Source organism: Eleginops maclovinus, chromosome 18 (genome assembly GCF_036324505.1).
Source record: "Eleginops maclovinus isolate JMC-PN-2008 ecotype Puerto Natales chromosome 18, JC_Emac_rtc_rv5, whole genome shotgun sequence".
In the NCBI taxonomy this organism is placed as follows: domain Eukaryota; kingdom Metazoa; phylum Chordata; class Actinopteri; order Perciformes; family Eleginopidae; genus Eleginops; species Eleginops maclovinus.
In genome coordinates this window covers 824,018-849,113 of record NC_086366.1, presented here as the reverse complement: position 1 = coordinate 849,113, position 25,096 = coordinate 824,018, and the positions used below count along the sequence as shown (strand labels likewise).

Below are 25,096 nucleotides of genomic sequence, written 5' to 3'. Positions count from 1 at the left end.
TCCTGTGGCCTTCCATTTCACAACTACGTTTCTGACTGTGGAGACAGACAGTTTAAACCTGTCAGATCATTTTTTGTACCCTTCTCCTAATTTATAATGTTGGATTATCTTAGCTTTCAGGTCAGTGGAGAGTTGTTTTGAGGTCCCCATCTTGCCACTCCCTAAGAAAGAACCTAGGCCAGGCACAGCCAGCTATTACCTATGTTAAATAGCCTTTTTCATGATTGGTTCCACCTGTCTTTGTAATTGAAGGTCTAATGAGCTAATCAAAGCAATTTTGTGCAGCAACCTGTCAGCTATAAATCCGTACAGGTGTTGAAATGAATGCTATTTATAAGGGTGCCCAAACTTTTGCACATCCCATTTTTTGCATTTTATTTTATTATAATAAAACTATGTAATGCTACCCGAAGAATTTTGGTCTGGAAAACACTAAAACGTCTACATCTTTGTAGGAAAACAAATGTTGTTGCTGTGATCTTCTATTATAAAGGAAAAGCAAATTGTCATGAAATCTCAGAGGGGTGCCCAAACTTTTGCATACCACTGTATATATATATATGTATACTTTAGTTCATATGTAATTGGATCATTATTCTACTCTATATTTCAGGTTAATGTCGTGCTTTTTATTATAATGAATGAAATGAAAAACACTTTCAGTTTTTTAACAATGTTTTCAATCCTCAGCAGAACTAGAACTATCATCACAGAGTGAACGTGCTTTTATTTTGAAGGTCGGTGTATGGCACGTGTGTATTATGGGATGTTGAATAATGACAGAGAGAACTGTGGGTTTTATTTAGTTTATTATGTTTGTAACGCAGCGCTCTGATTGGACGAGAGCACACAGAGGTTCAACAAGCTGAAGTGTATCCTACTGTACACACACACACACACACACACACACACACACACACACACACACAGACACACACAGAAACTTCTTTGGCAGGAAGCAGCCTCTTCCTCTGCTGAACAAACATCAACACACAAGGAGCTGCACAGGACAGTGATGTCATCAGGAGGACACACACACACACACACACACACACACACACACACACACACACACACACACACACACACACACAGCCTAATCAGCTCCTCCTGCTGTCAATGCACAGAACAGCAGCAACACTAGTGGATTGTGGGTAATGTAGTTGAGGTACCATGTCTTTGCACTAACGGGTGATAGTCTGAAGCGATATTTTCACTGAATATATTTTAATACTTTATTTATTCATAAAATCAGAAACTGTAACTCTCGAGTCGTGTGACGTTCAGGGTGCTTGTTTAAAAGTTAAACATTTGATTTTTTTAGTCCCTGAACACCCCATAGACGTTTATGTTCCTGAACGCCGCCGGCTCAAATTAGTCCCTCAATGCCCCATTTCAATTTTGGTTCCTGAACGCCCCATGCTTGTTGCGGTTCCTGAACGCCCCACAGTGATATAGTTGCTGAACGCCCTACATTCGTTTGGATTCCTCAACGCCCCACGCTTAACTCTGTCCCTCAGCGCCCCATGTTCATTTCAGTTTCTCGATGCCCCAGGCTCCCTGTAGTCCCTGAACTACTATTTGTATTATAGTTTTTAAGAATTTTAAAGACTAACTTCTCAGTTTAAGGCGTTGACTAATTTCTTTAAGGCAGTTTTTGTCGGTTCCATAATGAAGTCAGATTTTTAAGGCGCTCGATCAATAAACTCCGCTCTGGTCGGGGGTTTCATGTTGTCTACCTTAAATCCTAATAATTCAATTAAGGCGTTAAGAGCAAGAACAAAACGTTCTTAATTAGCATTAAAACAGCCGGACATTTTCACACCAGGTCAAAGTTCAGGGACGTTTAATGACATTTAGTATTTTCATTACCGTTTATCCAGCTGTTCCTCAGAGCGGGACGAACCTCTCGTTAAAGGCTCCTCCACGTTTCACTGAAGGGAATGCTCTGATGCCTTGAAGGTGAAGGGCATTTTAAGGGGAAATATTTAGATGGTGTTGTGATAATAAGGATTGATTAAATCTATTTTTAAGGCAAATTAAACTAAATTAAGGCAAACAAATACAAATGAAGTTTTTTAAGAGTTGGATTTAAGGCGTTGAACAATACATGATATTATTGAGGTAACTGTAAAGGGATGTTAAGGGGGTAAATTAAATGATCTGAAAAGCTTAAAAACATTTAAGGGGTAAAATATTAAAAGCCTTAACATGAACCGGATGACATTAAAGCCCCTGTTAGGGTGTTTTACTCCTTCGTTATTAATCCAAATCTAATGGGTTTTAGATTAGATTATCTGCATGGATTTAATAACAAATTAAGGGTAAGAAAATCCTTTAAATTGACCAAAAACCATGAAAGCCATTCATAAATCTATACTATAAAATACTCTTAAAATAAAGGGGAGCGTTTTTATGGTATTTGGTCAAATTAAGTTTTTTAGAAGCCCTGAAAAGCGCCAAAATCATACAAAGGAATATTTGAACCCTGTAATACTTTCATATAATGGGGGATGTAAATGGGTTGTTGTAGATCAGATGATCTGTGTGGTTTAATGACTTTACATTAACTTGTTTATCTTCCTTATATATATATATCTATCTTTTAAGCCAAAATTTCAAAAATGCTATTTTAAAGTTAAGGTGTTTAAGCTTCTTAAAAACACCTTAAACCAAATAAATAATCCACTTAAATCTTTAATAATGTGTCAGCGTAAAATGTTTTGATTTAACAACCTTTTACTTTTTCAACCCCCCAAAACGTTGCCCTAAAAGTCCCTTAATTGAATAACTAATCAGATGGTGAGGTCACAGTGATGTCATCAGAGAGAGCGCTTTCTCACACTCACACACACACACACACACACACACACACACACACACACACACACACACACACACACACACACACACACACACACACACACACACACACACACACACACACACACACACACACACACACACACCAAAGCCGATTAATAATAATAACAATAATAATAATTAATAACGGTGATAAAGCAGAAATGCGCAACATCGTCCCATGTGACTTCCTCTTCATCACCAACGTCTTCATCGTCAGTCCTTCGTGTGAAGTCCGTTTAATTTCCAGATAGGAAGTCAGTCCGATCGTCTCTAATTAACAGATTTATATTAACTGGACACACCCCTAACGAACACCTGAAAACCTCCAGATAACCTCCAGATAACCCCCTGATAACCCCCTGATAACCTCCAGATAACCCCCTGATAACCCCCAGATAACCTCCAAATAACCCCCTGATAACCTCCAGATAACCCCCTGATAACCCCCAGATAACCTCCAGATAACCTCCAGATAACCCCCTGATAACCCCCTGATAACCTCCAGATAACCCCCAAATAACCCCCAGATAACCTCCAGATAACCTCCAAATAACCCCCAGATAACCTCCAGATAACCTCCTGATAACCCCCTGATAACCTCCAGATAACCCCCAAATAACCCCCAGATAACCCCCAGATAACCTCCTGATAACCCCCTGATAACCCCCTGATAACCTCCTGATAACCCCCTGATAACCCCCAGATAACCCCCTGATAACCTCCAGATAACCTCCAGATAACCCCCTGATAACCCCCAGATAACCCCCTGATAACCCCCTGATAACCTCCAGATAACCTCCAGATAACCTCCAGATAACCTCCAGATAACCCCCTGATAACCTCCAGATAACCCCCTGATAACCCCCTGATAACCCCCTGATAACCTCCAGATAACCCCCTGATAACCCCCTGATAACCCCCAGATAACCCCCAGATAACCCCATGATAACCCCCCTCTAATTAAGACACTAGCCGTTTGTTCAGGAAGGATATATTTTAAGTTTTCGCACTAATTAAAACCCAGAGATCACCTCCTCTAATTAAGACTCTTGTCATTTGTTAAGGTGGATATATGTTTTAGTTTGCAGACTAGTTAACCCCTCTTAGCAGCGTCTACCAGACCTCGCAGCGCCCTCCGGTGTTCATGGGCGTCCCTACGGGGCAGTTGAAATGGCGGCTGAAGTCCGGAGAGTTGGCAAGTGTGCCTATGACTCTGTATCGGGGGGGACTGTGGGGGTCGGTCACTAAACCCTCGTGAGCACTCTCCGGTGTCCTGACCGAACACCACACCTGAAAAAAGTGAGAAAATAAAACTTCATTGTGTCGTTAGCGTCATCGAATTGTTACCTATAGAGTGAGTCTGTCTCATAACTGGGAGTGTTGGTCAGTCAATTTGAAATGACTAGGTTAGCTACGTTAGCTAGCTAGCCTACTTATCTGCAGTGACATCAGAAGGAGTCATGTGATCGCGTTGTTAAAAAAAGACCAGAAAACATTTCAGGAGAGTTTCAACAACAGAGACGAATTCTATTTCCTTTAACAGTTCATATTTTTATCAGGTGGACATCCTCACTGAAACAGATGACGCTGAAAAGGCAGAAACATAATCTGACCAAAAAGCAGCTTTGAGAACTGCTTTAGCATCTTTAGTACCTCCGGTGTACATAAATCAGCGTGTCGTCAGCATTTAACTTGAGGCTGCATCAAAAGAAACCGAAGGGGCCCCGGTGTGTCGGCCTGTGGGACCCTCCGTAGAAAAGCTGTCTGAGGTTGTTTTTGTTTGTCCGCAGTGTCTCACCTGAGCAAATCCAACGAAGAAGAGCTGATCATTGGTCAGGTTAACGGCGGGAAGCCTCTTCTCCTCTCCGTTCTTCTGCACCCACGACCGATAAGCCTGAAGGAAAAACGTTAGTGAGTCGTGATGACGTAAGTGATGTTTTACTTCAGCAACTACAGCACCAAAAGTAAAAACACTGTATGAATTAAAAGTCCTGCAACAGAAAAAGGTCAAATGTACAATATTTGTATTATAGTCTAATTGTATTCTACTGATAAATAAAATCAAGCTGTCAGCTGAACATAGAGTAAGGGCCCTTTCATATTCAACGCAAGCTACGCGGACGCAGTTGTAAACGCAAGGTTCACGCGCGTATTTGTAGTACATACAGAACGCGCGTCAGTTGCTGCGCTGTGCCTTGTCAGACGCGATACACCGCTCATCCAACAGAGTCTCCGGTGACTTGTCTGTCTGGTAGAAAAAAGGAAAATGGCTACAGAAGAGGAGTGCCTCATTTTGCTTCTCCTGAATCGCCGGCAGCTTGATGTACTCAGCAAGCCAACCCAGACGAGAAAGTATTGCGGGGTTCCCGAAACTCAGCTGCCCCGCGCCACTTTTTGCTGCCTGCTTCCATTTTTTCTTGGTTCGCACGAACCGGTCCCTCATCTGCTTCTTTTTTTGATGGTATCAACATCGATATCTGGGTCCAGCGCTATTTCTCGCCATGCATTTTCAACTAAGTTTCTGTCTGAATGTGAAGCGCTCGCAGTGTCATAAAGATGCTGGTGCACACGGACTAATTCACAGAGACGCTCCTCGTTGTCAGCCATGGTAGTACTAGCGATTTAGTACAGTACAGTAACGCTCATCAGCGCCCCTATCGGAAACGCGTGAAATGGCAGTCGCGCTTGCGTCGCGTTACAAAAATCTGGACTACACATTTTGCTACGCAAGTACGTGTCAAACCCTCCTTGCGTAGCTCGATGCGTTCGCGTCCGCGTAGCTAGCGTAGACTATGAAAGGGCCCCTATACAGGGCTCTGAACGAACACTACTTGCCTAAATGCACTTTATGGCACACATACGGGCGTATCGTTCATACTCACGTTGTACGCAGCCTTCAGTCCTCCGTTGTCGGCAATGTTTTCTCCGAGCGTCTGTTTTCCGTTGACGTGTTCTCCGTTGACGGTGTAGCGGCTGTACTGATCCGTCATGCACTCGGTTCTCTGACGAAACGCCTCCACCGACGAGTTCTGCCACCACGGCCTTAAGTTCCCTTCTTTATCATACTCGCGCCCTGCGGGGGGGAGGGAGGGAGGGAGGGAGGATGTCTTAATGAACAGGAAGTGATTTTGTTAACTTCTGTCTGCCGTTAAAACGCGACGCTGTGGGCTGCCGTTTTCACCGTATGCTTCGCCTGCTCATGAGCACTTCCTCATAGCCATATCATGTGTTGGGACTTCCGGTCCAGCTTCATCAACCAACTTATCAAAGACTCGCTTTTAGCTTTTGAATTGTTGTTAAATTAAAACAGTTTTTAATTAGACAAACTAACTATTTATATCAGCAATATGAGATAAATGTATCAGGAAGACCTATCTGTGAGGAGCTGCTGCTGTGTGAGAGCAGCCGGACTCTCGCTGCTGAACGTAGGCTGTAACCACGGCAGGAAGCGTCCATGCACAGGAAGCCTACTTACCCTGATCGTCGAAGGCGTGCGTGAGCTCGTGACCCATCACCACCCCGATGCCCCCGAAGTTCAACGCCCTGAAGACACACACATAAGCATTACACAAAACGTGACCAGTGAGACAGGTGACACAGGAGAGACAGGTAAGATGGACAGGTAAGACAGGTGAGACAGGTGGATGACTTGACTGACAGACTTGGGCTGGTCTGATATCTAAATGTTAAATATTTGACACCCCAGTGGTGTGTTATGCTGCAAGTGAGACAGCTGAGACAGGTGAGACAGGAGACACAGGAGAGACAGGTGAGACAGGAGACACAGGTGAGACAGGACAAACAGGTGAGACAGGTGGGACAGGCGAGACGGACAGGTAGATGTATTTGATCACAGTGGAGGTGGAACAGACTTAGGGTGGTCGTGGGCGTAGAAAGGAGCCTGCAGGATCCCGGCGGGGAAGACGATGCCGTTCTTAGTGGGCATGTAGTAGGCATTAACGGTGGGGGGGGTCATACTCCATCTGAGGGAGGGGAGGAGGGGAGAAAAGGAGAGTAGACAAGGAGACAAGGAGAGGAGATGAGGAGATAATCTATGTCCTACCAGTGCGGCAAAAAACCCAGAAGTGGAATATTTATATATATTCAGTGGATCTGTGTGTGTGTGTGTGTGTGTGTGTGTGTGTGTGTGTGTGTGTGTGTGTGTGTGTGTGTGTGTGTGTGTGTGTGTGTGTGTGTGTGTGTGTGTGTGTGTGTGTGTGTGTGTGTGTGTGTGTGTGTGTGTGTGTGTGTGTGTGTGTGTGTGTGTGTGTGTGTGTGTGTGTGTGTGTGTGTGTGTGTGTGTGTGTGTGTAGTACTGGTCTTTGTTGGGGGTCTTCCTCAGCTGGTCGGCCATCACGCGGGAGGAGAAGTTGTAGAAGTTGAGCATGTTCATGAAGAAGCTGTCGTACGACACCTCGTACTGGAACACAGGATACGGGTTCCTCAGCTCGACTCACCGATATAGAAAACATAGAATACACAAGGAGATGGCGACACACTCACCCCGTCGTACACATCGTCCAGCTCTTTGGGGTCCAGGATGAATTCTGGGAAGCCGATCATATCGTAGATGGCGTCGGCCTAACAAGACAAACAGGAACCAATCAGCTGCGTCACCTGGGAACACCTGGTGTTCTGTAGATCTACAGGTGGTGCGTTCAAAACCTACTCTTCATGGATAATGTGATCGTGGAATTACTTAAAACGCTCTACTTGGACATCAACAACATGACCAACTGCATCACCGAGTACATCGACTTCTGTGAGCAAGCACCATTACCAGCTAAAACTGTTCACTGCTTTCCGAGCAATTAACCCTGGATCACCAGAGACCTGGAACAGCGTTTAAACAAGAAGGAAGCTTTCAAGTCTGGGGACAAACCACTGCTGAGGAGCATCCAGCACGACCTGAGGGACAGGCTGAGGGACGACCTGAGGAACAGGCTGAGGGACGACCTGAGGGACAGGCTGAGGGACGACCAGAGGGACAGGCTGAGGGACAGGCTGAGGGACGACCTGAAGGACAGGCTGAGGGATGACCTGAGGGACAGGCTGAGGGACGACCTGAGGGACAAGCTGAGGGACGACCTGAGGGACAGGCTGAGGGACAGGCTGAGGGACGACCTGAAGGACAGGCTGAGGGACGACCTGAGGGACAGGCTGAGGGACGACCAGAGGAACAGGCTGAGGGACGACCTGAGGGACAGGCTGAGGGACGACCAGAGGAACAGGCTGAGGGACGACCTGAGGGACAGGCTGAGGGACGACCTGAGGGACAGGCTGAGGGACGACCTGAGGGACAGGCTGAGGGACGACCAGAGGGACAGGCTGAGGGACAGGCTGAGGGACGACCTGAAGGACAGGCTGAGGGACGACCTGAGGGACAGGCTGAGGGACGACCAGAGGGACAGGCTGAGGGACAGGCTGAGGGACGACCTGAAGGACAGGCTGAGGGATGACCTGAGGGACAGGCTGAGGGACGACCTGAAGGACAGGCTGAGGGACGACCTGAGGGACAGGCTGAGGGACGACCAGAGGGACAGGCTGAGGGACGACCTGAAGGACAGGCTGAGGGACGACCTGAGGGACAGGCTGAGGGACTACCTGAGGGACAGGCTGAGGGACGACCTGAGGGACAGGCTGAGGGACGACCAGAGGGACAGGCTGAGGGACAGGCTGAGGGACGACCTGAAGGACAGGCTGAGGGACGACCTGAGGGACGACCAGAGGGACAGGCTGAGGGACGACCAGAGGGACAGGCTGAGGGACAGGCTGAGGGACGACCTGAAGGACAGGCTGAGGGACGACCTGAGGGACAGGCTGAGGGACAGGCTGAGGGACAGGCTGAGGGACGACCTGAAGGACAGGCTGAGGGACGACCTGAGGGACAGGCTGAGGGACAGGCTGAGGGACGACCTGAAGGACAGCCTGAGGGACGACCCGAGGGACAGGCTAAGGGAGAGCAGGGATTCCTACAGGGAGAAGCTGGAGGCCAAGCTCCAGCAGAACAACAGCAAGGATGTGTGGACTGGGATGAAGACCATCACGGGGTTCAAGGGAAGAGACAGGCTGACAGTGGGCCCCCCGGAGAGGGCTAACGAGCTGAACACCTTCTTCAATAGGTTCAGCCCCCCCCCCCCCCCGTCCCCCCGTCCCACAAGCTGAGGGACGACCTGAGGGACAGGCTGAGGGACAGGCTGAGGGACGACCTGAAGGACAGGCTGAGGGACGACCTGAGGGACAGGCTGAGGGACGACCAGAGGAACAGGCTGAGGGACGACCTGAGGGACAGGCTGAGGGACGACCAGAGGAACAGGCTGAGGGACGACCTGAGGGACAGGCTGAGGGACGACCAGAGGGACAGGCTGAGGGACAGGCTGAGGGACGACCAGAGGGACAGGCTGAGGGACAGGCTGAGGGACGACCTGAAGGACAGGCTGAGGGACGACCTGAGGGACAGGCTGAGGGACGACCAGAGGGACAGGCTGAGGGACAGGCTGAGGGACGACCTGAAGGACAGGCTGAGGGATGACCTGAGGGACAGGCTGAGGGACGACCTGAGGGACAGGCTGAGGGACGACCGCTGCTGTCTCCTCCACTTCACACCTCACCTCCACCACTCATCCGGGCTTCAACATCCCCCCTCTGCTCTCCTTGCCTCTGACCTTGCCTTCCTGTTCACCTTGTACAACCCACCACTGACTTTCAATAAAACTCCAGCACTGACGCTGTGTACAAGAAGGGGATGAGCCGACTCTATTTCCTGAGGAGGCTGAGATCCTTCAACGTGTGCAGCAAGATGTTGGAGATCTTCTACCAGTCTGTTGTTGGTAGTGCACTCTTCTTTGCTGCCGTCTGCTGGGGGGGGGGGCAGCATCAGGGCCGGTGACACCAGCAGAATCAATAAACTGATCAGGAAAGCTGGCTCTGTCATCACTTCAAACTGGAACCTTTAGAGGCTGTGATGGAGAGGAGGACTCTGAACAGACTGCTGTCCATCATGGATAAACCCCCCCCCACCCCCACCTGCAGCTGGAAGGACAGCGCAGCTCCTTCTCCAACAGCCTGCTCCAGCTCCTCACCAGGACAGGTTCAGGAGAACCTTCCTGCCCTCTGCAGTAAGTCTGTGCTATAGCTCCCCTCTGGCTGCAGGACTCTGTGAACTGGACTGAACGTGCTCTCCGTACTCTTTTCATTATTCTGATTTATTTTCCATTTCACTGCATTATTTCTACATTTACCCTTTTAATCATTTTTGGTTTTAGTTTTCAGTTCTAATTATTTGTTTTGCTTCTTTGTGTATTTTCCTGCTGCAATCAAAAACATTTCTTGGGATAAATTAAGTATTTCTGACTCTGATTGGAGAACCACTGCTTCACCGTAGGAAAGAGTCCTGGTCAAATAATATGAAATACCAATCACGATATTTCACTTCATTATTATTGATTCCTTTAAAAAAAAAATCGGGTTAAGAGGAGTTTTCACCATCCTCAGACTGTGTGTGTGTGTGTGTGTGTGTGTGTGTGTGTGTGTGTGTGTGTGTGTGTGTGTGTGTGTGTGTGTGTGTGTGTGTGTGTGTGTGTGTGTGTGTTGTTTGTTGTGTGTTGTGTGTGTTGTGTGTTGTGTGTTGTGTGTTGTGTGTGTTGTGTGTGTTGTGAGTGAGTGAGTGAGTGAGTGTACCTTGTCTTTAGCAGCCTGTTTGGTGTGCTGGTCCATCCAGCCCAGCCGGTCCAGAGCGTCTTTAAACGCCGAGCGGATCTCATTAATCATCTCCTCTGCCTGAGAGAGACAAGTGATGAGCCTCAACGACACGTTCATCCTCCACTACCGACGTTAGCTCTTCCCTACCGACGTTAGCTCTTCACTACCGACGTTAGCCCTTCACTACCGACGTTCTTCACTACCGACGTTCTTCACTACCGACGTTAGCCCTTCACTACCGACGTTCTTCACGACCGACGATAGCTCTACCTACCGTCGTTCTCACTACCGACGTTAGCTCTCACTACCGAGGTTCTTCACTACGACGTTAGCTCTTCACTACCGACGTTCTTCACTACCGACGTTAGCGCTTCACTAACGTCGTTCTTCACTACCGTCGTTAGCCCTTCACTACCGACGATAGCGGCTTTCATCTATACCGACATTCTTCACTACTCGTACCGACTGTTAGCTCTTCACTACCGTCGTTCTTCACTACCGACGTTAGCTCTTCACTACCGCCGTAGCTCTTCACTATCCGACAGTTTCTTCACTACCGACGTTAGCTCTACACTACCCGACGTCTCACTACCGACGTTAGCTCTTCACTACCGACGTTAGCTCTTCACTACCGACGTTCTTCACTACCCGTCGTTAGCGCTTCACTACCGGACGTTTCTTCACTACGTCGTTAGCCCTCACTTCACTACCGACGTCCTCTACCGACGTTAGCTCTTCACTACCGACGTATCTTCACTACCGACGTTAGCTCTTCACTACCGACGTTAGCTCTTCACTACCGACGTTAGCCTTCACTACCGACGTTAGCTCTTCACTACCGACGTTCTTCACTACCGACGTTAGCTCTTCACTACCGACGTTCTTCACTACCGACGTTAGCTCTTCACTACCGACGTTAGCTCTTCACTACCGACGTTCTTCACTACCGACGTTAGCGCTTCACTACCGACGTTCTTCACTACCGACGTTAGCCTTCACTACCGACGTTAGCTCTTCACTACCGACGTTCTTCACTACCGACGTTAGCCCTTCACTACCGACGTTAGCTCTTCACTACCGACGTTCTTCACTACCGACGTTAGCTCTTCACTACCGACGTTAGCTCTTCACTACCGACGTTCTTCACTACCGACGTTAGCTCTTCACTACCGACGTTCTTCACTACCGACGTTAGCCCTTCACTACCGACGTTAGCTCTTCACTACCGACGTTAGCTCTTCACTACCGACGTTCTTCACTACCGACGTTAGCCCTTCACTACCGACGTTCTTCACTACCGACGTTAGCTCTTCACTACCGACGTTAGCTCTTCACTACCGACGTTAGCTCTTCACTACCGACGTTAGCTCTTCACTACCGACGTTAGCTCTTCACTACCGACGTTAGCTCTTCACTACCGACGTTAGCTCTTCACTACCGACGTTAGCTCTTCACTACCGACGTTAGCCCTTCACTACCGACGTTAGCCCTTCACTACCGACGTTAGCCCTTCACTACCGACGTTAGCCCTTCACTACCGACGTTAGCCCTTCACTACCGACGTTAGCCCTTCACTACCGACGTTAGCCCTTCACTACCGACGTTAGCTCTTCACTACCGACGTTAGCCCTTCACTACCGACGTTAGCTCTTCACTACCGACGTTAGCTCTTCACTACCGACGTTGCTTCACTACCGACGTTAGCTCTTCACTACCGACGTTAGCTCTTCACTACCGACGTTAGCTCTTCACTACCGACGTTAGCTCTTCACTACCGACGTTAGCTCTTCACTACCGACGTTAGCCCTTCACTACCGACGTTAGCCCTTCACTACCGACGTTAGCCCTTCACTACCGACGTTAGCCCTTCACTACCGACGTTAGCCCTTCACTACCGACGTTAGCCCTTCACTACCGACGTTAGCCCTTCACTACCGACGTTAGCCCTTCACTACCGACGTTAGCCCTTCACTACCGACGTTAGCCCTTCACTACCGACGTTAGCTCTTCACTACCGACGTTAGCTCTTCACTACCGACGTTAGCTCTTCACTACCGACGTTAGCTCTTCACTACCGACGTTAGCTCTTCACTACCGACGTTAGCCCTTCACTACCGACGTTAGCCCTTCACTACCGACGTTAGCCCTTCACTACCGACGTTAGCCCTTCACTACCGACGTTAGCCCTTCACTACCGACGTTAGCCCTTCACTACCGACGTTAGCCCTTCACTACCGACGTTAGCCCTTCACTACCGACGTTAGCCCTTCACTACCGACGTTAGCCCTTCACTACCGACGTTAGCCCTTCACTACCGACGTTAGCCCTTCACTACCGACGTTAGCCCTTCACTACCGACGTTAGCCCTTCACTACCGACGTTAGCCCTTCACTACCGACGTTAGCCCTTCACTACCGACGTTAGCCCTTCACTACCGACGTTAGCCCTTCACTACCGACGTTAGCTCTTCACTACCGACGTTAGCTCTTCACTACCGACGTTAGCTCTTCACTACCGACGTTAGCCCTTCACTACCGACGTTAGCCCTTCACTACCGACGTTAGCCCTTCACTACCGACGTTAGCCCTTCACTACCGACGTTAGCCCTTCACTACCGACGTTAGCCCTTCACTACCGACGTTAGCCCTTCACTACCGACGTTAGCCCTTCACTACCGACGTTAGCTCTTCACTACCGACGTTAGCTCTTCACTACCGACGTTAGTTCTTCACTACCGACGTTAGTTCTTCACTACCGACGTTAGCTCTTCACTACCGACATTAGCTCTTCACTACCGACGTTCTTCACTACCGACGTTAGCTCTTCACTACCGATGTCAGCTCTTCACTATCAACGTTCTTCCTCCAAAAGAACTCACAATGTCCTTGCTGTGTTTGTCGAAGGTCGCCTTCACGAACAGCGCCCCCAGAGCGAAGCCCAGCGTGTCGTCAGTGTTCCCGATGCACGTCTGCCAGCGGGGGGTGCACGACTGAAGACAAAACACAGCCGGTTACAGACAGGAAGAACCATGAAGAACCAGGAAGAACAAGTATACGTACCTTCTTGGTACCGTACAGGCTCTCCAGCAGCTTGTCCTGAGCGTTCTCGAAGCGCTGATCCAAACTGGCCACGCTCTTCTGAGCCAGCGTCCACATCATGTAGTTGTTGAGCAGGCTGAGAGGAGCGACACAAGAGGTGAACAGAGAGACATGACTCAGCATTTCCTGTTTCCTGTTCTGGGACTCAGAGGGAATTGTCGTTTTACCAACCCAGTTTAGAGTTAACCACGTCCACTTCCTCATGACGAAAGCATGGACGCAGTCTCAGAGCGTCACCACGGCGTTTCCATCACTAAATATGAATCTGAAGCTCCAGTCGCTGCACAGAGCGTGTTTTTCAGAGCAGATTAAAACAGCACTTTTGAATATGGAAGAAGATCCCAGTTATGCAGAGCTGAGTAAATATTAGATCATCTTTAAATATGAATTCACTGAGGATTAAAGAATACTTCAGTATTGTTAACAAGTCATAAATGTTTACTATGGTTTTATATTTGTTATTATTTATTTTCTACATTTATGTTTTTTATGTTTTGTTATCGAATTTCGTTAAATTATTTTACACTTATATTTTAATTTGTAAAATATTTTTAATTTAAAACACTTGTATTTATTTATTGAGATATACATTTTTTAAATGATTTATTTAAATATTCTTCTACGTTCTCTGCATACATCCATGACGTGGCTAACTCTAAACTGGGTTGTCTAAACGGCAGACACACTGACCTGCGGTCGGTCCGGTTGATGAGCTCGGACACCTGCTGCAGGTACTCCCGGGCGTAAAGCACCACGGACTCAGTGTCGTTCAGATCCAGAGGAGAAAGGGAGGCCGACAGGAAGTCCAGCCACTCCACAGCCGGGGCCAGCAGCTGCAACACACCAACGAAGAAGAGGCATCACATACAGACAAACCAGAAAATACTCGTGCAGGAAGGAGGAGGTCAACGGCTTTCTGGATGTTAGATATTATTTTCTGCTATAATCCAAAATGATGCTGAATTGGACAAAAAGAAGCTGAAGTAACAAACATTATTTATCAGCACGAAACATGAAACATAAAAAAATACCATACAACTATTTTAAAGAGCTGCTCAATGAATACATTTAGACGCAAAAAGAAGGCGCGAATCAACTTTAAAAAGACTGAAACAAAACTGGATGCAAAATACTGCATTAAACTAAAAAGTGCAGGCCTGTGTTGGCTGGTTTGTTTAATCTAGGGACCAGCAGAGGGCGCTCTGACCACGTCTACCTCCCCATCAACAGCTGTAATGGAGTTCAAAGTAAAATACAGGAATCTGCAGCGAGTCTCCCTGGTGCATTTAAATCAAACATTGTGCCGGTCACGCCAGGATCATCTTAGCAGGCCACCTACTGACGACAGGAGAGAAAGACAGAACTAAATCCGTGCCAGGTGCATGAATGAGGGGTGAATGACTCGCAGTATGTGAAGCTTTGAGGGGTGCAGAAGACCTGATGAAGAGATATTTAAGAACAGACTTTACCATATTTATTATAAAGATGTCCATGAATGTATTGCTCACAGGGGAGCTGGACTGTTTTAGTCTATCTAAAAAAGATGGACTAAAATCAATGAATTGAAATAAGTATATAGTTGTGTATTAATATTTATTAAAAATATTGATTATTGCTCCTAATTATCTGAAGAGATTTGACAGCCAGCTGTGTAAACATGATTTCTTCATATGTTCTGCACTATAAACCTCTCAGAGTTACTGTGTTTTATTTATCCTTACAGGTTGCACTCGTCTACCTGCTGCTGTAACGTCTTCATCCCTAAATTACAGATGAAGAAAATAAGTCCGTTCGTGTCGGCCATCTTTATATAATTTCCCATTATCTAACCCCCCCCCCCCCCCCCACTCCCTCAGGGATGCTGGCACATAGCAACAGCTCTGATGGCAACAGTTGCCACGGCGACCGCAGGAGCATCTGCAGAACAGGCTGCGACACACACACACACACACACACACACACACACACACACACACACACACACACACACACACACACACACACACACACACACACACACACACACACACACACACACACACACACACACACACACACACACACACACACACACACACACACACACACACACACACACACACACACCATTATATGTGACATGTGAAGTTTGTGACCTCACCTGCAGCTCGGCGATGGTGACCTTGTGGTAGATCTTCTCCTCGTCTCGCCGCTGGTCCTGAGGGACGGTGATGTTGGCGAGCGCAGTCTCAAACTCCAGGATCTGCTGCATCTGGATCAGGGTGGAGCTCCTCTCTCCACCAAGCAACATGCCCAGCTCCACCATGTAGTCCAGGTAGGCCACAAGCACCTGGAGAGGCGGGGTAGCGGGGGGGCACTGTGAACTTCCCCATAAACTCTGATAATAAAGTCTGATTGTGTTTCTATGAGCGGCTGCAGGGAGGCTCACCTTCTCATTGGCTGTCTTGTTGAGGTAATAATCTCTGGACGGCAGGAAGAGCCCTGATTGGTCCACCTGTGTAGAGGAGGGTTAGAGGTGAGCCAATCACAGCTGCAGATCCTAACCTACTACAACACTGCCTCGCTGCGATTCTTACGTCTTGCTGATTGTTATCAAAACAAATCAAATGTAGAACTGCTTTCCCTCCCTGATGTGTAGTTAATCTGGTTTGGTCTGGTTTGATCTGGTTCAATGTGGTCCTGGTCCTGGTTTACCTGGATGACGTTGCTGTTCGAGTTTTTGGGGTCGGCGCTGACTCCGACGCTGAAGAAAGGCTGCGCTCTGTAGGGGCCAGAAACCACCTTCAGGACCTCCATGAAGTTGTCTTTATCCCAGGGGCCCGTCATGTTCCAGCCCCCGATCTGCAGGAAGTCGGAGTGTTTAGATTTCATCACAGAACCTGGACTGGATCCCCACAAAAACCATACGCCTGTTTGCAGATGACGCTCTGCTTTTCATTTCTAAATGCTCAGACGCTTTAACCCAAAACAGCTGACGTTTACATGAGTAGTTCAAACCTTCGACCACGATACACACTGCCTGGCCATAAAAAAGGTCACACTAATATTATTTGGACCGCCTTCAGCTTTGATCACGGCACGCATTCTCTGTGGCATCGTTTCCACGAGCTTCTGAAACGTCTCAACATTTATTTCTGTCTTGGGTATTTTTTATCTTGTATTGATGACGGGAGATTCGGACCACTGCGCAAAGTCTTCTCCAGCACATCCCAATGATTCTCCATTGGGTTCAGGTCTGGACTCTGTGGGGGCCTCATGCTCCCTGAACCACTCTCCCACAGTCTGAACCTGATGGATCCTGGCATTGTCCTCTTGGAACATGCCCGCTCCATCAGGGAATAAAGAATCCACTGATGGAATAACCTGTCCTTCAGTATATTCAGGGAGTCAGCTGACCTCATTCTTTGGGCACGTTGCTGAACCTAGACCAGACCAACTGCAGCACCCCCAGATCATAGCACTGCCCCCACAGGCTGGGGACCTGACAGTAAAGAAAAGGATGTGAACCCTTTGGAAAAACCTGCAGTGATGTGTAAATCTGTTCTAAAATACGATCGGATCTCAACCTAAGTTTCAATTATTGTTCAAACCTAAACGGTGTAGGTTGAACAGAATGCGAACCCCTAGACTTCAGCAAAAGATAAATGAGTTAGGAGTTAGTAACCCCTTGAATGACCCCTCAGGTGTGTGGTTACCTTGGCGATGAGGTCTACGAGCGGCTGGGCCCCCAGCTCCTCGATCCTCTGGGTGTTCAGGCAGGACAGGTAGTAGGACTGGGTCTTCCTCTCGGCTTCACTGCTGCCGTTAAAGGTCCCGTTCTCTGCGGGGACACCAAGACTCACGTTAGCCACGGTTACATCTCGTTAACTCTCGTTACCCTTGGTTACAGGGCCTGTTTCACCCCCCCCCCCCCCCGCCCTCTCTCCTCTCTCACCCAGCAGGTGTTTGAGCAGGGCCTGGTTCTGCTCCCAGATGCTGTTGAAGGTGGACCACCTGGATCGTCCGTCGGGCAGCGGGTTCTTCCTCACCCAGCCTCCACAGGAGAACTGGTAGAAGTCTGAGCAGGGATCCACATTGCGGTCCATCGCCTCCCCCATCTGAGCCGCCACCGAGACGCAGGCCTCTGTCAGGCACAGGCCCCGCCCACTGTCTGGGGGGGGGGGGTTAGAGAACTGAGTGTGCAGTACTTAATATTGTATAATAAAAATAAGGATAACACGGATTAACAGACCAATTAAAAAGAGGTGTATACAGGTATACTGTTCACAGGGGGAGGGGGATCAGTCTAGGCTTATGGTTGTTCGTGATGGCCCCGAGGCGCTACGGTCCACATGCTGAGCTTAATATAGAAATGAGGAAGAGGTACCTGAGCTGAAGCCCAGCCCCAGCAGCAGCAGGCAGGTCAGCAGAGCCAGCAGAGATACCAACAGCAGCACCGACAGCAGAACCTCCAGCCGGGTCCTCCGGCCCAGCAGATCCACGCCGCCCTTCCTGAAGCCCACCTGCCAATCAGAGACAAACTTGAAGATGACGCCACAAACTGTTTTTTTTCAGTTGCTTACGAACTAAAAGGACAGATCATTATTTAATCTGACGCTCAAAGAGCAAAACCTCAGCTCAGATCTCCAAAACTCTACACACATTTTCAGCTCTGCACTTTTCACAAACCACTGCTCACGGCTCTCTCAGTAAGTTAGAACACCGCCATTAAACACGCTACACGCGTGAACAACACATACACGTGCCAGATGACCATAAACACCAAACTGCTTTATTGCTGACTCAATCAGGATGCAGGCACTAGAAAAAGGCTCAACGTAACAACAACACAACAACAACAACAACAATAGAGATATGGACAGCAGCCGGAGGATAAGAGGGAGAGTATTTGCAGAACATCAGCAGGAGAGGACTCTTTAAAGTAGAGACACTACATACTGATATACACCTGAACATCAGCAGGAGAGGACTCTTTAAAGTAGAGACACTACATACTGATATACACCTGAACATCAGCAGGAGAGGACTCTTTAAAGTAGAGACACTACATACTGATATACACCTGAACATCAGCAGGAGAGGACTCTTTAAAGTAGAGACACTACATACTGATATACACCTGAACATCAGCAGGAGAGGACTCTTTAAAGTAGAGACACTACATACTGATATACACCTGAACATCAGCAGGAGAGGACTCTTTAAAGTAGAGACACTACATACTGATATACACCTGAACATCAGCAGGAGAGGACTCTTTAAAGTAGAGACACTACATACTGATATACACCTGAACATCAGCAGGAGAGGACTCTTTAAAGTAGAGACTCTACATACTGATATACACCTGAACATCAGCAGAGAGGACTCTTTAAAGTAGAGACACTACATACTGATATACACCTGAACATCAGCAGAGAGGACTCTTTAAAGTAGAGACACTACATACTGATATACACCTGAACATCAGCAGGAGAGGACTCTTTAAAGTAGAGACACTACATACTGATATACACCTGAACATCAGCAGGAGAGGACTCTTTAAAGCAGAGACACTACATACTGATATACACCTGAACATCAGCAGAGAGGACTCTTTAAAGTAGAGACTCTACATACTGATATACACCTGAACATCAGCAGAGAGGACTCTTTAAAGTAGAGACACTACATACTGATATACACCTGAACATCAGCAGGAGAGGACTCTTTAAAGCAGAGACACTACATACTGATATACACCTGAACATCAGCAGAGGGACTACCACATACTCAGATATAACTGCATCAGGAACTGAGTTTTCCCCGTAGACTACAGCTTACAATACCCATCATATAGAGAGGACTGGTGTTAATAAATCCCCTGTCCTGTTATTAGTCCCCCCTCCCCCCCACATGAGACCCTCCAGGGATTTAACTCGCTCTCAGGACTTCACCTGGGAACAGTTTTCCCCCCGGAGACTGAGACTGAAGCAGACTTTGTGTGAACACTACTAAAGCGTTTCTGATTCTTTCACATGAATCAGAATAGCAGACCTATAATCTCTGAATGAGCTGCGAAATGTGAAGAAAATCAAATCTACGTTTCGTTAAAATACCGTGATATTGATATATTAAAAACAGACCTTTAAAACCAGGAACAATTAAAGACAACCTTTAGTCTCATATCTGATTCATAATCCTGTCCAGCCCTCAGCAGAGGCTAAGAATGATCAGCCCTGTTTCCTCGTGTGTTATTCTTCTGTGTCTGTGGTGCGTTCACTGACCTCCACTGCATCAGGAGACGAGGCTGTGTCTGCCGTAGCGTCCGACACGTCGTCCTCCTCGAACGTGGCTCGCTTATAGCTGGACATCTGCAGAGAGAGACGTGGAAACATGAGGAAACACCCGGTGAAATCTGAGCTGCAGAACCACTTCATACAAAACAGAACACGTATGAATCCGTCGTATCGATCGATGAGTCTCCATCTATTATTCCCCGTCTGCTCAAGCAGGCCTCAGGGACAGACGTCATAAAACAGAGTACATTTACTCAGCAGTCAGATTTATTCCCAGCTTTGTTTCCGTCATGAGCAGGTTAAACAGAGCTTTAAACTCCCCACGCAGAGCTCTGATTGGTCAGCAGGCGGGGCTTTCACTGATTTGATCTGTAATCTAGAACTTAACCTTCCCCAGGGCAGGTCAGCTGTTCAGCATAAGTCAACATGCCGATCTACCCCGGTAAGAGGGGATCCAGCACCGTAAACCCAGAGTTAAGAGTTCTGGTGATAGTGTCAGCTCGGAGGAACTGAAAACAAAGAGGAGCGGCTTTCACATGAAAGCACAGAGTCAGTTTCAGAGAAAAAACGGAAGATCTCCAACTGAGCAGGGCCTTCAAATAATCAGGAGGATCCGTCAACGTGCTGGACCTGCATAGTGAGGACCACTGTGAGAGGGATGGAGTTATATCAGTGTGTGTTATTAACCTGATCTAAACCTGATCTACAGTTTAAACCTGATCTACAGTTTAAACCTGATCTACAGTTTAAACCTGATCTACAGAGAGTTATTTAAACCTGATCTACAGTTTAAACCTGATCTACAGAGAGTTATTTAAACCTGATCTACAGTTTAAACCTGATCTACAGAGAGTTATTTAAACCTGATCTAAACCTGATCTACATTTTAAACCTGATCTACAGTTTAAACCTGATCTACAGTGAGTTATTTAAACCTGATCTACAGAGAGTTATTTAAACCTGATCTACAGAGGGTTATTTAAACCTGATCTACAGAGAGTTATTTAAACCTGATCTACAGTTTAAACCTGATCTACAGTTTAAACCTGATCTACAGAGAGTTATTTAAACCTGATCTACAGAGAGTTATTTAAACCTGATCTACAGTTTAAACCTGATCTACAGTTTAAACCTGATCTACAGAGAGTTATTTAAACCTGATCTACAGTTTGAACCTGATCTACAGTTTAAACCTGATCTACAGTTTAAACCTGATCTACAGAGAGTTATTTAAACCTGATCTACAGTTTGAACCTGATCTACAGTTTAAACCTGATCTACAGTTTAAACCTGATCTACAGAGAGTTATTTAAACCTGATCTACAGAGAGTTATTTAAACCTGATCTACAGAGAGTTATTTGAACCTGATCTACAGTTTAAACCTGATCTACAGTTTAAACCTGATCTACAGTGAGTTATTTAAACCTGATCTACAGAGAGTTATTTAAACCTGATCTACAGAGAGTTATTTGAACCTGATCTACAGTTTAAACCTGATCTACAGTGAGTTATTTAAACCTGATCTACAGTTTAAACCTGATCTACAGTTTAAACCTGATCTACAGTTTAAACCTGATCTACAGTGAGTTATTTAAACCTGATCTACAGTTTAAACCTGATCTACAGTTTAAAACCTGATCTACAGTTTAAACCTGATCTACAGTGAGTTATTTAAACCTGATCTACAGAGAGTTATTTAAACCTGATCTACAGAGAGTTATTTAAACCTGATCTACATTGAGTTATTTAAACCTGATCTACAGTTTAAACCTGATCTACAGTTTAAACCTGATCTACAGAGAGTTATTTAAACCTGATCTACAGTTTGAACCTGATCTACAGTTTAAACCTGATCTACAGTTTAAACCTGATCTACAGAGAGTTATTTAAACCTGATCTACAGTTTGAACCTGATCTACAGTTTAAACCTGATCTACAGTTTAAACCTGATCTACAGAGAGTTATTTAAACCTGATCTACAGTTTAAACCTGATCTACAGAGAGTTATTTAAACCTGATCTACAGAGAGTTATTTAAACCTGATCTACAGAGAGTTATTTAAACCTGATCTACAGTTTAAACCTGATCTACAGAGAGTTATTTAAACCTGATCTACAGAGAGTTATTTAAACCTGATCTACAGAGAGTTATTTAAACCTGATCTACAGAGAGTTATTTAAACCTGATCGACAGAGAGTTATTTGAACCTGATCTACAGAGAGTTATTTGAACCTGATCTACAGAGAGTTATTTGAACCTGATCTACATTGAGTTATTTAAACCTGATCGACAGAGAGTTATTTGAACCTGATCTACAGAGAGTTATTTGAACCTGATCTACAGAGAGTTATTTGAACCTGATCTACAGAGAGTTATTTGAACCTGATCTACATTGAGTTATTTAAACCTGATCGACAGAGAGTTATTTGAACCTGATCTACAGAGAGTTATTTGAACCTGATCTACAGAGAGTTATTTAAACCTGATCTACAGTTTGAACCTGATCTACAGTTTAAACCTGATCTACAGTTTGAACCTGATCTACAGTTTAAACCTGATCTACGGTGTGTTCCTTGTTCACTGTGCTGTTTGTGACGTTGTGTTCAGGGGGTAAACACCGTCACATGTTTCTAACACCCTGCTGGTTTGCACTCCTGGTAGACGCTCACTGCATTTCTTTGTCTTAGCACTGTGTGCAATGAGAGTGAAGTTGAATCCAAACCAGTGCATCATATGTTAACCCCTCAGGTTTTGTGGTTGAACCCTGCAGGCACTCGGCCTGTTGCGTATTTCTCCAGAGCTCTCTGTCTGCTGTGAACCCCAGCGGCATCGGTTCATGCAGGAACTCATGAAGAGGAGAAACAGGGAAGCAGCTCAGCATGCGGAGGTCGTTAACGCTGATCAAATAAATCTGTACTTGCTGTTTACACCCGCACCCTCCTCCACCCCCCCTCACTCACATATTGTTTTGCAGAAACATAAACAGATCCTTGATAAGGCAGAAACAGTTTCTATGAACTCACACCGACACACACACACACTCTGATGCTGCAGTAAGTGTTAGCATACTGCCATGCTTCACCACGGCTCACAGGTGGTGTCTTTGGAATCAGAAACAGTTTAACATACGAGGAGTTTGAGAGACTGTTAGAATATTACCATGAAATATAGATATATCATAAATATCTAAATAATGAGCAGTTTGGGTTTTACGAGGGGACAGCCGTGCAGAGGTGTTTATTGGAGTGAACTCCTGGGTCTTACATGTGATTATTTCACAGACCTCAGAAATACAGCTTCAGAGTTCTAGTTATTTCATCTTTCATTATCAATTTAAATAATTGCCTCTGTCTCTCCCTCCCTCCCTCCCTTACCCACCCCCCTCTGTCCCTCTCTCCCTTTCTTACCCTCCCCCTTCTCTCCCTCTCTCCCTAACTGTTCTCTTTAAATGATGACGCACACAGAGAGGGAGAGAGGGGGTGGGCTACGAGCGAGGTTGCTAGGAGACAGGAGTGTGTGTTATATCTCTCTGTAGAGGGTGATTTCACTGTGTGTGTGTGTGTGTGTGTGTGTGTGTGTGTGTGTGTGTGTGTGTGTGTGTGTGTAATTAGATAATGTGTTGTGAATCATCTCCATTGAGCTCTGATAGTGTTCACTGCAGATTATATAACGTCTGTCTGTCAATCACTGGGAACAGAGGGAAACTGCTAGCCTCAGGTCTTGTACTTGAGTAAAGTAGAAGTACTCAGGTCTTGTACTTGAGTAAAGTAGAAGTACTCAGATCTTGTACTTGAGTAAAAGTAGAAGTACTCAGATCTTGTACTTGAGTAAAGTAGAAGTACTCAGATCTTGTTCTTGAGTAAAGTAGAAGTACTCAGGTCTTGTACTTGAGTAAAGTAGAAGTACTCAGATCTTGTACTTGAGTAAAGTAGAAGTACTCAGATCTTGTACTTGAGTAAAGTAGAAGTACTCAGGTCTTGTACTTGAGTAAAGTAGAAGTACTCAGATCTTGTACTTGAGTAAAGTAGAAGTACTCAGATCTTGTACTTGAGTAAAGTAGAAGTACTCAGGTCTTGTACTTGAGTAAAGTAGAAGTACTCAGGTCTTGTTCTTGAGCAAAAGTAAAAGTACTCAGATCTTGTACTTGAGTAAAGTAGAAGTACTCAGGTCTTGTACGTGAGTAAAGTAGAAGTACTCAGGTCTTGTACTTGAGTAAAGTAGAAGTACTCAGGTCTTGTTCTTGAGTAAAGTAGAAGTACCAGAGTGTAGGAATACTCTGTCACAGTGAAAGTATTCTAAATGTTCCTCCAGTGAAAGTAGAAAGTACTCTCCTCTAAATATACTTAAAGTAGCGACAGTAAAAGTAGTCATTGTCTGATTGGTCCATTTCAGAATAATATCTCTGATATGTTTTATAATGATTGATCAGTAAAGTGTTCTCAGAGCTGGTAAAGGTGCAGCTAGTTTGAATGCTTTGTATACTGCAGGGTAGCTGCTGGATTTACTGCAGGTGAACTAAAGTCTGATTTAAGGGATTATATTTACCTTCATATATCCAGATCTGTAAAGTAACTAAAGGGGTTACATACATGTAGTGGAGTAAAAGTACACAGTAGCATACAAAGTAAAGTACTTAGTTATTTTACACCTCTGGTTAGGTTACATATTTTTGAAGTTCGATTAGAGACATCGTTGAATATCTTCTTATTTCTAAATGGTTTAGCTGTGATTCTACTGTCACTGAGCTGTAGAAGAGGAAGAGGATGGTGGTCGGGGGGGAGGATTTGTTTTGTTGCTCAGATGGAAACTGGGCGTCTTAAGACAGGAAGTCACAGAGCTGCAGACAGGAGACAGTAAAGCCTGCCCACCCTAACACACACACACACACACACACACACACACACACACACACACACACACACACACACACACACACACACACACACACACACACACACACACACACACACACACACACACACACACACACACACACACACACACACACACACACACACACACACACACACACACACGTAAAGTAGAGACTCTACATACTGATATACACCTGAACATCAGCAGGAGAGGACTCTTTAAAGTAGAGACACTACATACTGATATACACCTGAACATCAGCAGGAGAGGACTCTTTA

At 46.2% G+C, this 25,096-nt stretch overlaps 1 protein-coding gene and 1 long non-coding RNA gene across 3 annotated transcripts in view; both read right to left on the bottom strand.

Moving 5' to 3' along the window:
• Positions 1-792: 792 nt before the first annotated feature.
• On the bottom strand, positions 793-3,304 carry LOC134879953 (uncharacterized). The gene is made up of 2 exons (XR_010167888.1): positions 3,266-3,304; positions 793-3,199 (listed from the first exon to the last, which is right to left on the bottom strand). It is a non-coding gene; the product is annotated as an uncharacterized LOC134879953 (long non-coding RNA).
• Positions 3,305-3,730: 426 nt separating this feature from the next.
• Positions 3,731-25,096, bottom strand: part of ece2b (endothelin converting enzyme 2b) — a 23,968-nt gene continuing 2,602 nt past the window's right edge. The window contains exons 2-20 of one of the 2 annotated variants that reach the window (XR_010167882.1): positions 19,931-20,017; positions 18,031-18,166; positions 17,599-17,814; positions 17,360-17,484; positions 16,359-16,505; positions 16,093-16,158; positions 15,805-15,993; positions 14,355-14,497; positions 13,626-13,740; positions 13,445-13,555; positions 10,546-10,644; positions 7,369-7,446; positions 7,182-7,285; positions 6,738-6,848; positions 6,341-6,408; positions 5,748-5,938; positions 4,664-4,759; positions 3,816-4,155; positions 3,731-3,749 (exon numbers count right to left, since the gene is read on the bottom strand). Coding sequence is in view for 1 of the 2 variants with exons in the window: in XM_063906478.1 (XP_063762548.1) it covers positions 3,979-4,155; positions 4,664-4,759; positions 5,748-5,938; positions 6,341-6,408; positions 6,738-6,848; positions 7,182-7,285; positions 7,369-7,446; positions 10,546-10,644; positions 13,445-13,555; positions 13,626-13,740; positions 14,355-14,497; positions 15,805-15,993; positions 16,093-16,158; positions 16,359-16,505; positions 17,360-17,484; positions 17,599-17,814; positions 18,031-18,166; positions 19,931-20,017 (2,259 nt within the window). In the remaining variant the exon portion in view is untranslated. Of the gene's footprint in view, positions 3,750-3,781; positions 4,156-4,663; positions 4,760-5,747; positions 5,939-6,340; positions 6,409-6,737; positions 6,849-7,181; positions 7,286-7,368; positions 7,447-10,545; positions 10,645-13,444; positions 13,556-13,625; positions 13,741-14,354; positions 14,498-15,804; positions 15,994-16,092; positions 16,159-16,358; positions 16,506-17,359; positions 17,485-17,598; positions 17,815-18,030; positions 18,167-19,930; positions 20,018-25,096 lie in introns of those variants that run through there. The other variant, XM_063906478.1, reaches the window with a different exon arrangement.